Here is a 13,228-nt window from a genome sequence, read left to right as displayed (position 1 = left end):
CCATCCATATTAAAAACCATCAGTTCACACCTGCACACCCATTTCTAGTCCACTACCACAGGGTTCATTCTAACTTTCCCCTTTCCATATCTGACGGTGGAGGCCATTCTCCATGACATATCGCTTATTTGACACCATTACCCTTTGTCAAGGTTGATACTGGGAAGAGCGTGTCAGTATTGTCCCTTTTCCTCATTTTTTGAGCATTACCTGTACTCTTGAATTATATCTTCAAAAATTTCCCTTGCTTTTGAAATTATGTTGTCTAATTTTGAAAACTAAGTTTATTTATACTTGCAAGTCTTTTGTTTGGTATATCTCTAATAGAAAAAAACTCTCACCACCAACTTCTTTAAAATTTTTAAGTTAGTCTGTGCTAAGTTATATTAATATTTAGTCCTATTTAATATCGAAAGAGCATAGCAATGCTAGATTTGCCAATTATTTTTGATTTTCAAAAATCATTACTGTTGAATAGTTTTCTGAAGCAATTAGACGACTGGAAAGCAGTAAAACCAACTTGGTGCTTTCTGAGAGTTGACAAACACATTTATTACGAAATGCCTTCAGTTCCCTAGCACCCTAATGTGTTCAATTAACAGATAATGTCCCTGGCCGAAGCATATAGCAAAAGAAAAAAATGTGACTTTAGTAGATGTTAACAATTAAATGCTCTTGCAAAAGTTACTTATTACTAACATATGTCTTTCTGTGAATGTTATTTCTTTTATTTAATACTTAAAGATTTAAAATCATTGGATTAGGTGTTGGGAACAATAAAATATAATTTTAAATTATCATTTTTAGACTTTTTTTAAAACGATACTATTTGGCAAGATTCATGTATGTGTGTCAGAGAAAGTATCATAAAAAAAAAATCCATGCCTGCTTAGTATAGCACATCACTAACTCACGTCTGTTTTCCTAGAAGATCCCTGATGTTTTTATCAGAAGGATCCTCAAGATTTTACTGAAAAATAAAATGCAGGTTTAGAGGAAGAAGATGGTTTTATTGTTTGATTGTTGAAAGACATTTGGGCCATATTCCATTTAGTTTCAGTATACTTATTTGTAAATAGATTTAAAATATTTGTTTTTTTTCCCCTTTGTCTGTAGGTCCCCAGGCCAGCTGATAGGAAGTGGTTCTCCATTGGGATTGAAATTACAGAAGTTCTTAGTCACTTACATTTCTCTTCTTCCAGAAGAAATAAAGAGTATGTGTCAGCAAAGAGTTTCATTTTATTAGCTTAAATTTTTAGTATGTTGGTTGTAAGCACCAACCTATGACTATTATAATCAGTATTATCAAAATAGTTCCTTTTTCCAGAATATGCAAATTTTGTCAGAATTATACACATGTCCATTGAAACTGAGTACACAATTTTACTTTTGTATATAACATGATACCAGTATTGGTATCCGTAGCATGGAAGCAGTTTTGGAATGTGTGCTGCAGTTTGCCGTTCTTTCCAATTGTCTCTATTCAGTTTCAAAAATTAGCGAAAAAATAGGTCGAAGAAAGAAAGAACCTGGGCTTAGGAAAAAGTTATAAACAGAATATCTATTGTGGCAAAGTTGTCCCTTTATAGATATTGACTCAGAAGGATAAGAAAGAAAAAAATGCTTTTTGTAAGACCTTGTATCCTAGAAATATCCCACTTCTTCAGGTTGGAGATGTATTTTTCTTTCTGATGAGCTATGTTGGTAAGCAAAGCACAAAACCAGTGTTATTTTTGCTTGAGTAGCAGGGCCCACTCACTCTTCTTTCCGAGTCTTTTTTTCATTCTGGGCTTTGTGACTTAGAAAGTGACCCTGGCTATGAAATATATATACTTTTTCTTTTGTATTTAATCTGCAAATAGGGTGAACGATGACCAGTGGTACTGTGTATTCAAAAGTCAGGGGAGAAAGAGAAAAGATGGTCACCTGTATATCACAACTTTAGATTTATAGAAAACGGATTGTTTTGATTACTTTTTTAAAAAGTTAAACTGGAGAAGATAACTGTCAGAGCCATTCTTTAGTTTGCTAGAATTTGGAAGTTTACAGTCTGGGGATTAACTTGCCGACCACATTGGCACATCTCACGTCCACAGCTCAGTGTGAGTGACATGACGGTGATCAGTGCCCCCTAGAGTTTGAGCGCCTAGAGTTTGTGGCCATGTGACCCTTGTCAGGGTGGTGAGTGAATAAGCAATAGAGGCTTGGCTGTTGCCATCCTCCTTGTGTCATGAGAGAGCTATGAGGCAGAAGATGGAAACTTAATTAGTCCAACAGGAGGGAGGGCAGGTAGAATGTTCATTTACAGTTTTTACTTTGTAGTTTTTTCTGTCAACAATATCCTAAGCGTATCTAGTTCTGGGCTAGGCACTTTGGGAGATACAAAATACATGTAATACCCTTTCAGGAGCGTCCAGGGTTTTCTTAAAAGTCATTCTAAGTGATGATCTCAGGAAACAGACATTTTTATTAACTACATGACTTGAAGATCCTTAAGATCCCACATATTAGCAGAGAAAGCGGGATAGAGCTCCATCCTTTTGTATCTCAAAATACTTAAATTAATTACAGTGATTAGGTCCAGGGTAGGTATGACATAACCTGTGAGAAAGATCTAATATTACTGTTTGCAGATACCAGAGGCCAGCTACCATAGGTACTTCTTATCCTGTGTTTCTTTAATATCTCCAACAGATGAATGGTTTCCAACAGTAAAAAATTTATCTTTTACCTTAACTATTAAATATATAGCTACATGGTTATCAGAATTTCTACAATACACTAGAATACTTACCTTATTAAAAAGGAATGAAATTGAAATGACATTGATTTTTTTTTTTGTTCCCAACAGCTTTATTGAGATATAATTCACACACCATAAAATTCACCCTTTTAAATTGTTCAGTTCAGTGGTTTTTAGTATATTCACAAAGTTATACAACTGTCACCACTAATTCCAGAATATTTTCATCATCCCCAAAAGAAACTCCTTGCCCATAAGTAATCAAGTCTCATTTTCCTTTCCCCTGGCTCCTGTCAGCCACTAATTTACTTTCTGTCTCTCTAGATTTGCCTCCTCTAAACATTTCATATAAATGGAATCATATAATATGTGGCCTTTTATTTTATGTCTGGCTTCTTTTGCTTAGCATAATGTTTTTAAGATTCACCTATGTTGCAACATTTTTCAATATTCCATTCCTTTTTGTAGCTGAATAATATTCCACTGTGTAGATACTTCACATTCTGTTTATCCATTCATCAGTTGATAGATGTTTGGATTGTTTCCACTTTTAACTATTATGAATAACTCCTATGAATATTCACATACAGGTTTTTATATGAATGTAATCTTCCACTTCTCTTAATTATATACCTAGGAGTAGAATTATTAGGTCAAATAGTAACTCTTATGTTTAACTTTTAAAGGAGCCACCAAACTGTTTTCCACACTGGCTGCACCATTTTACATTTCCACCAAGAATGTCTGAGAGTGCATGTCTCCACATCCTTGTTAACACTTGTTATTGTCTGTCCTTTTGACTATAGCCATCCTAATGGGTGTGAAGTTGTATCTCATTATGGTTTTTGATTTGCATCTCCCTACATAAAGTCCGATGATGTTGAGCATCTTTTCATGTGCTTGTTGGCAACAAAGATGTCTTAAAACTTTTTCTTTCAGGTAGTTTCCTGTTAAAGTTTATTCAGAAGATGACAAGCCGACATTGGTGTGCCATTCCCATTTTGTTTCTATGTAAGGCTTTGGCAAATATCCCAAGATGTAAAGCCCTGGGTATAGAAGGGCTTCTTGCCCTGAGGTAATGTACTCTGAGTATATTCACATATATTTGTCGTACCTTTCCATTAGTAAATTCTGTTTTTCCTTCTGCTTTAATCCATAGTGGTTTTAGTTAATATTGGCATCAGGATTTTTCGCTCTTGATTTTATATAATAAAAAAGTAAAAAAATTTATTCATGTAGTTGAACTTATTTTGTTTTATGAATTACTAATTTAAATATATGCCATAATACATACTATTGGATTATGGTCACTTTAAAAATAAGGCCAGTAAGTTGTTTTTATTACATTGATATGTAGGAAACTAGAGATAAAATAACAAATATTAATATTGATTATAAAGTATTTCAAAAAAATGTAAAATTCTTACTTTGAAATTGTCTTTTTTTCTTTAATAAATTTATTTATTTATTTATTTTTGGCTGCGTTAGGTCTTAGGTCTTCATTGCTTAGGTCTTCATTGCTGCACACGGGCTTTCTCTAGTTGCGGCAAGCAGGGGCTACTCTTTTTTGCGGTGCGTGGGCTTCTCATTGCGGTGGCTTCTCTTGCTGCGGCATGTGGATTCTAGGCACGCGAGCTTCAGTAGTTGTGGCACGCAGGCTCAGTAGTTGTGGCTCACGGGCTCTAGAGCACAGGCTCAGCAGTTGTGGCGCACGGGCTTAGCTGCTCCGCGGCATGTGGGATATTCCCGGACCAGGGATTGAACCTGTGTCCCCTGCATTGGCAGGCGGATTCTTAACCACTGCGCCACCAGGGAAGTCCTTATCTTGTTGTTTTTAAAAGAAGATTTGTTTCATATTAAAATTGAGCTCCACTAGAGGCCTTAATTATTTAATAGCTTTGAAATTCTCCTGGCAGTGACTGCATTAGAAAGTATAGATATATTAAATCAAGTTGTCAGTTATTACAAACTATCAGAATTGTCCTTAGACCATGGAAGTGCATGTGTTTTCTCCAATGTCAGGGACGTTCTTCAGTGCACCATGATCACACATCAGATCCTGCTGCGAGGGGCAGCGCAGTGCTACCTCCTTCAGGCGGCCATGAATCTGGTAGACGTGGTGAGTTTATCTTTCTTCCTAATGTTAACTCCAGTTTCCTAGTCTTTCTTAGTGAGCCGGTGTTCATAAAAGAGTTAACACAGCAGGCCTGTGATGCTGTCGTTAGAAAGCCCTGCTTATAAGGTTGGCCTTTGGCTGGCATCTGGGAACTTGGATTTCAGGAGGGTTCCCACCATCCTACCTACTGTGCCTGCAGTACTCATACAAACAGTGTGGTCTCTACTGAACACCTGCTTTCCTTCCCGGGGTCTGGAATTGTAGGTGCGATGCAGGGAGTGTCTGTGTGACCAGCTCCCAGTAAAAACCCTGGGTGCTGGGTCTCTAAGGGGCTCCCCTGGTAGGCATTTTACACGTCGGTGGGGTAGCTGGGTGACCATACCGGGAGAGGACTCTTGGAAGCTTTCACCTGGTTTCCTCTGTATTTTTTGTGCACGTCTTCCAGGAAATTGACATTCAAGGAAAACCTTTATTCTGTGTTTTTCACAGAGCTCCAGTAACACTACTGCTGAGAACAGGGGTCAGCAAACTTTTTTGTGAAGGGCTGGATAAGTATATATTTTAGGCTTTTTGAGTCATACGGTCTCTGTCACACCTACTCAAGAGCAGCCATAGACCGTTTATAAACAAATGGGCAGGGCTGTGTTCCAGTAAAACTTTACTTACAAAAGAGGCTGTGAGTGGTTTTGCCAACCCCCGACTTAGAGCAAGGTATCTTAACTGAAGATGCACAACCTTCAGGGAATGAAAAGACCCGGGTGGTTTTCTTAAGGCGGGGTCATTTTTGCGGCGTTGAAAAGTAATATTCACTTTTAAGTAATCAGTAATTTCTTATAGGCTGTTTCTGTTTTTGCTTTTAGATCTGTGACTGTTTTACCTCTAAGATAGCAACCTCGATTTTAAGGAAACTAGATTTATAAAGTGATCTTTCATTTTCTATAATGGTCGTATATAATTGCGCATTTGTAACCAATGCCTTCCTATTAAAAGTTGAATAATGTTTTCTTTTTAAAAAGTAGCTTTCGATTTGCCTAACAGTATTCTACTGTAAGTAGTCTGCTAGACTGCTTTTGCAGTGATTTTGATTCAGTGATGTTTGATTCAAACATTTTTAAATGAGTAACTTTTTAAAACTGCCCTGCCCACCCCCCCAGGAGAAAGTGTCCCTCTCTGATGTCTCATCTCTTGTCATGTCAGTGAGACAAGAGGAGTCCTTCGGACGAGGAACTTCATTGTGGAGAGAGGTGAGCCTGAAAATAATTTAATGATAAGGTCTTTGAAAACTTGGTGAAAAATTGTTATCTAATTGAATTCATTACTAGCCTTTTATGTAAAATATGATTGCTTTGCTATCTGTCACCAGAGGTTTTTAAAACTTGTTTATTTGCTTTGAGTGGATGTAACCAGTAACACTGCTGAGGTTCCTATGGAGAAACGGGGAGGGGCAGGAAGGATCTGGAATAGAGAAGGACCGGTTTGGGGGGGGGGGGCAGTGTTAGTGGGCAGATCCCGATTCCGGATGAGATGTACTGGGAGTAACGATGACGTTAGACTCAAAACTAGTAACACAACCCTCCTATTTGTCGTCTTGTGTCGGTTCTTGGCACTTTCATCTACTCAGGCTCCCCAGCCTGTCGTGTAGGTGGTCCATAATTCTTCCCAACTTTTTGCATCTCATTCACCATGAAACCATAAGCGTCTTGCCTTCTTCTCCAGCTGCCGCTCGTGGAGACCTTCCCCTGCGCGGACTGCTTTCTCACCCAGCCCTGTCTGCTCCCCCCACGTGCAGGGCCGTGAGGTCCTGCTGTGGTCCGAGGGGCTGCCCTTCTCTGCGGGTTCCTCAGTCGTCCGTGTCCTCCTCCTTTTTGTTTTAAACTGTGGGACTCAATCCATAACTGCTGGTAGCTCTTATCCAGTATCCTAATCTGTGTCCTCTCTAGGTTATATATTTTTTGAGGACAGGAACCTTTTTTTGTTTTAAATTTTGTATTTCTCCAGTGCCTAAGAGATCACTGAGGCTAGAGATGTGATTATTTCCTTTAGAAAGCAATTCCAGCTAGGTACGCCTGGAGAGAAACAAGAGAAATCAGCTTGGATTATGTTAAAATAATTCAGGCGTGAAATAATGAGGGCATAGAGTAAGGTAATGGCAGATAATAAAATGGCAGGTAATTTTTTTGTTGAAAATATCCATGTGTAAGTGGACCTGCACAGTGTAAACCCGTGTCGTTAAGGATCAACTGTATTTTTTTTTAACATCTTTATTGGAGTATAATTGCTTTACAATGTTGTATAAGTTTCTGCTGTATAACAAAGTGAATCAGCTGTATGCATACGTATATCCCCATATACCCTCCTTCTTGTGTCTCCTTCCCACCCTCCCTATCCCACCCCTCTAGGTGGTCACAAAGCACCAAGCTGATCTCCCTGTGCTATGCAGCTGCTTCCCACTAGCTATCTATTTTACATTTGGTAGTGTATATATGTCCATGCCACTCTCTCACTTTGTCCCAGCTTACCCTTCCCCCGCCCCATGACCTCAAGTCCATTCTCTATGTCTGTGTCTTTATTCCTGTCCTGCCCCTAGGTTCATCATAACCATTTTTTTTAGATTCCATATATATGTGTTAGCATATGGTATTTGTTTTTCTGTTTCTGACTTACTTCACTCTCTATGACGGACGCTGGGTCCATCCACCTCACTATAAATAACTCAGTTCCCTTTTTTATGGCTGAGTAATATTCCATTGTATATATGTGCCACATCTTCTTTATTCATTCGTCTGTCGATGGATACTTAGGTTACTTCCATGACCTGGCTATTGTAAATAGAGCTGCAATGAACATTGGGGTGCATGTGTCTTTTTGAATTACGGTTTTCTCAGGGTATATGTCCAGTAGTGGGATTGCTGGGTTGTATGGTAATTCTATTGTTAGTTTTTTAAGGAACCTCCATACTGTTCTCCATAGTGGCTGTATCAGTTTACATTCCTACCAACAGTGCAGTGGGTTCCCTTTCTCCAAACCCTCTCCAGCATTTGTTGTTTGTAGATTTTTTGATGATGGCCATTCTGACCGGTGTGAGGTGATACCTCATCGTAGTTTTGATTTGCATTTCCCTAATGATTAGTGATGTTGAGCATCTTTTCATGTGTTTGTTGGCAATCTGTATATCTTCTTTGGAGAAATGTCTATTTATGTCTTCTGCCCATTTTTGGATTGGGTTGTTTGTTTTTTTGATATTGAGCTGCATGAGCTGCTTGTATATTAATCCTTTGTCAGTTGCTTTGATTGCAAATATTTTCTCCCATTCTGAGGGTTGTCTTTTCATCTTGTTTATGGTTTCCTTTGCTGTGCAAAAGCTTTTAGGTTTCCTTAGGTCCCATTTGTTTATTTTTGTTTTTATTTCCATTTCTCTAGGAGGTGGGTCAAAAAGGATCTTGCTGTGATGTATGTCACAGAGTGTTCTGCCTATGTTTTCCTCTAAGAGTTTTAAAGTGTCTGGCCTTACATTTGTGTGTGTGTGTGTGTGTGTGTGTTTTTTAAACCTAACTCTTTTTGTTTGTTTGTTTGTTTGTTTTTGGTTGTGTTGGATCTTCATTGCTGCGCGTGGGCTTTCTCTAGTTGCGTCAAGAAGGAGCTACTCTTTGTTGTGGTGAACGGGCTTCTCATTGTGGTGGCTTCTCTTGTTGCGGATCACGGCCTCTAGGTGCCCGGGCTTCAGTGGTTGTGGCTTGCGGGCTCTAGAGCGCAGGATCAATAGTTGTGGCACACAGGCTTAGTTGCTCTGCAGCATGTGGGATCTTCCCAGACCAGGGATCGAACCCGTGTCCCCTGCATTGGCAGGCGGATTCTTAACCACTGCACCACCAGGGAAGTCCTGGCCTTACATTTGGATCAACTGTATTTTAAAATGCACACATCATAGAAAATAAACTTGCAAGGAGGGTAGGAACTTCCATTATAACTTAGGTCTCAAATTCTACGTTCTCTCATAAATAAATCCTTGTTTTAGTATATGAAGCTGGAATAAATTTTAATTTAAGACTGTAATTTGTTTTGCATAATGAGTTATTTTTCGTAGAGATGTTTGTTAGAACACCTTATCAAAATGTGCATTTTATATTAGGTCCTTTAAAAATTCTTGCCTGTTAATGAAGTTTATAAGTTCTTTGAAGAGGTTAGAAAACACACACACACACACACACACACACACACACACACACGTATGTGTATATACACACATACATGCGAACACTTTTCTGTCTGAGCTATCTGTGGAACTCAATCATGACAATAAATGTTCTGTTACTTTGTTGTATTGAGTCATTTAAATTCAGTTTATTGTGGAGGAAAGAAAATTGGCTTAGGGGAGTTAGAAACCCTTTGTTCAGTTAAGCTTTTAAAATAAGTAATAACTGTTTTCTTTTTTAGCTCTGTGATTGGCTGCGTGTTAATGAAAGCTGTTTCAGGCGACCCTCAACTTGTAGCTCCATTGGACTTCACGAGACATCCTCTTTAAATGCTTATGTAAAGAACCTAGTCCAAGAGTATATTAAGTCACCTGCCTGGGAAGGTAAGTCTGAAATCATTTTTATGGACTGATACATCCAAAACATTTTCAAAGAGCTTTTTAGTAGTTTTTCAGATGGAGATTCAGGCTTAACCAAATATATGCCGATTTATGGATGTCAGACTTGTATTTCAGCCAAATAATGTGAATAAACAGAATGTAAAAATACTGTTTCCTAACTTGTACTTTATCTGTTCTAGAACTTGAGATTTTAAACTATTTTAAACGTTTTAAGAAGTTGCCTGGGTAGGACTCAGACACAAATACATTTATTATTCTACAATTACTGAATCTTTGTTGGCTCGATCTGCAGATGTGTTTTTGGAGCCTCGGTAGTGGAAATATTTGTAGATAAATCTGTTCATCTTTTGTTTGTTTTCAAAGCATTACATTTAGTGTGAACTGATTATGAAAAGTAATTTTAGAGAAAAATTATGTTTGTTAGTTTCTTCTTTTTACCAGATACTTAGCAAAGATCAGTTTTGCATCTTCTTTAGGGAAACGTGTTAAGACTGCGTGAGAGAAGAACCATTAGCAGATTCATTAATTAGGTTTCATTTTACGTTTCTAATGCTTCCTCATCATTAAAGTCATTAGTGATAATTGGGGTAAATTGCATCTTTGAATTTAACGTGTCTTAAATTTCCTAGCTTTGTCTCAGACCAAGTCATTTTCATCTCCCGATTTCTCTAATCTGATCATGGAATAGGTCTTAAATGATTAGATAATTATCCTTCCAAAATACATGAGTTTATCTGTTTGTTCTTCTTAGAACATTTCTCTTTTATGTTTTATTTTCTGCGTGGTCTAGTAAATTTTCTGTACTGTTACTTGCGAGATTCTTTTCTTAGGCCTATAAAAGTAGATAAATTTTAGTCCCTACTAGAGTAAACATAGATTCAACTCCCTGAAGTATCTATAGAACTTGTCTTATAATTCAGTGCATAACAGCATCAGGTATGATTAAATAATTCAAAATTGGATAAAATAAGATTTTTAGAGTTTCTTCCTTAACATTTCTAGGACTTAAAACATACTATTTATATAATATGCTATGTTAAGTTTTTAAAAAATTGATCTCAAGTGCAAAGGAGATGTGTGTGTGTGTGTGTGTGTGTGTGTGTGTGTGTGTAATATTTTTGACTCTTAATGCCCTTGGCTAAGTGCCTTTATAAAATTTTAGTTTAGTTATCAATTACTGGGCAGTTTTCAGAACAAGGTAATAAATTCCAAAGCAAACATTGTTTAACTTGAGTTTTTGAGCATAAAATACATATAACATTCAAATTTGTTTTTATATAAAGACTCATCAGCTCAAACGTTTTTAATCAGATCCTACACCTAAAGTAGCTTTTTTCTTTGGGTTTGACGTGGTCAGTACAGATAGATTTTACACTAATTATTCAGCAACGATATATCAAGTGTTTTCTAAGTGCCAGACACTGGAGTTACAGAAATAAAAGATATGTCCCCCACCCTCAGAGAGAGCATGGTCTAGCAAGGGAGTTGATAAGTAAGCAGATAATCTTAGCGCAAGGCCTTGAAAGCCATAGGCGCTGGGATGGGGAACCCGGGTGAGCAATACTGATCCAGAACAGGTAGACCTGTGGGGGTCAGGAGAGGTCACCAGGTGAGGTGACAGCGAACGAGTGGGTAGAAATTTAGGCGGAAAGGGAGAAGGCGTATCCTGCAAGGCTTGGATGAACTTGCGTCCAGGGAACTGAAAGTAGGTAGGCATCCATCTGTTTCTGTCTGTCTATAGCATGGAGCCCAGGTAGGAACGGTTAAGAGATAAGGATGGATATATGTTAGGTAGATATATATGTACCATACCATATATGTGAGATATAGCAAAACAGAGCAACAACAACTAAAACCACACAAAACCAGCATCATCAACAAGCAAAAATGTTGGAGAGCTTTCAGAGAAGGCTCTCTGAAATAGAGAAAGTGAGATACAGTTTGGAAGCAGCAATAAAAGCTTGTCAAAACTTGGACATGTTAAGATCAACCAAAAAGTGAAATATATATGAAGAAATTTATACTTAAATTAGAGAGTCCATCAGAAAGGATATTTTGAGTAAAGATTTTGTAGTAAAATGATGTGCCTACTTAAAATGTAACCAAGCTGAAGATAGGTAATAATCCCAAAGTAGTATGCTGCAGCTGTGTAACAGATTTTAGAAACAGCTTTATTGAGGTGTGATTGGCATACATTAAATTGCACATATTTAAACTGTGCAGTGTAATGGGTTTGACCTCTGTGTATGCTCACGAAACCATCAGGATAACAAGATAATGAACACGTCCATCACCCCCCAAAGTGTTTTCACACCTCTTTGTCTCCCACTTCTGCCTGTCCCTCTCCATCCCCAGACCAACCCTGGTATGCTTTCTGACACTATAGATTACTTTGCATTTTCTAGAATTACACTCAGTTTTTAGAATTCGTGGTAGCAAGATTTGAGTGATAATTCAGGGGTAAATTAAGGTGATTGAAGATAGCCAGTGACCTTTTGTTTCTTTAAGACCATTGCTGCTTACTTTCACTTTTCTAGCCTCAGAGAGAGAAAGGGGGGAGCGTGTATAAAGGATTCTCTGCCAGTGGTTCTCCGAGAAGGATTTCCAGACAGGCAACATCACCATCACCTGGAAACATTTTAGAAATGAGAATTCTTGAACTCTATCCCACACCTGCTGAATCAGAAACTCTGAGTGTAGGGCTCACCCTCTGGGTTTTAACAAGCCCTCTGGGGGACTTCTAATACATGCTGAGGTTTGCGACCCACTGTTCTGTAGCCTGGATTTCCCTAGTGTGGTGGTAGAGGACTTGGCAGAAATCTCTGCAGGAGTGTCCTCCACAGGGCGGGTCAGGCACTCTAATGTTATCAGCCTGGTCCTGTGGCTCTCCTTGAAATCAGAAATCATTAAAAATCCACTAAACTTCTGATTTATAACCTTCCCTTTCAGTATCCGAGGTGAAAAATTGTTTAGGACTTCAAAAAGTGGCATTGTGATTGGAAACATTTCATTTTCAAATAGCACCCCTACCTGACCCCTGCCTCCTACAAGGTCAAAAGGTATCTGATTATATGATTGCTAGAAATTATAGGCAACTGAATACTGAATTGGCACTTGATTTCATTTTAGTCTTCATTAATGAGTTTTTATATGTAAATGTGGGATATAAAGCTAATGTGAGTAAAAATGTTTCAGAGAACAAGTTTCAATAATTCACTTTTATAAACACCTATCAACTTAACCTATTTTGGAGAGCACCAACTTTTAGATTTTCTAAAAACTACAGATTTCTTACTGATAACTAAATGATATTTATAACATTTTAAAGAATAAAGTTTATCCTTTTGTTGCATTTTTAAACTAAGTTACCCTCCATACAAGTATGTTTTTAGTATTGTCTGTCTTCTGTACTATTCTAACAAATTTGTATCAAAATATATTAAATTACTCCCCAAATATATTAGAATATTTTAAAATATGTTTTAAGTATCTGAACCGCTGGGCTGGAAAACTAGATCCCTTAACTAAATTTTTCTTGGGAGTTGAGATGAAGAGTATAATCTTACAATAGAATGAAAATGAAATGTTCTATCTATGATTTATTTTACTTTAACTGGCTTTCAGTGATAGGAAAATAATTTTATCAGTTAACCAAGTTCTGTCTTCCAAAAGTTGTTCTAGGAACTCTGCATATATTATTTAATTTTTATAATAAACCCAAGGAAAGTCATAGGTTTATTTAGTTTGATTTCATAGAAGATGACCTAAGCTTTCT

The 13,228-nt window shown here is 37.5% G+C and overlaps 1 protein-coding gene across 5 annotated transcripts in view; it reads left to right on the top strand.

Annotated features, from left to right (window-relative positions):
- The window catches only part of TARBP1 (TAR (HIV-1) RNA binding protein 1), a 63,541-nt gene that overhangs the window by 11,496 nt on the left and 38,817 nt on the right, over positions 1-13,228 (top strand). For all 5 annotated transcript variants that reach the window (XR_009497902.1, XR_009497903.1, XM_059899499.1 and 2 more), the window contains exons 6-10: positions 1,117-1,214; positions 3,683-3,818; positions 4,766-4,862; positions 6,014-6,103; positions 9,294-9,435. Coding sequence is in view for 3 of the 5 variants with exons in the window: in XM_059899499.1 (XP_059755482.1) it covers positions 1,117-1,214; positions 3,683-3,818; positions 4,766-4,862; positions 6,014-6,103; positions 9,294-9,435 (563 nt within the window). In the remaining 2 variants the exon portion in view is untranslated. The remainder of the gene's footprint in view (positions 1-1,116; positions 1,215-3,682; positions 3,819-4,765; positions 4,863-6,013; positions 6,104-9,293; positions 9,436-13,228) is intronic.

This window comes from Balaenoptera ricei, chromosome 16, assembly GCF_028023285.1.
Source record: "Balaenoptera ricei isolate mBalRic1 chromosome 16, mBalRic1.hap2, whole genome shotgun sequence".
Taxonomy (NCBI): Eukaryota; Metazoa; Chordata; class Mammalia; order Artiodactyla; family Balaenopteridae; genus Balaenoptera; species Balaenoptera ricei.
The sequence above is the reverse complement of the archived record's forward strand: the minus strand, read 5'-3'. Positions and strand labels throughout refer to the sequence as shown.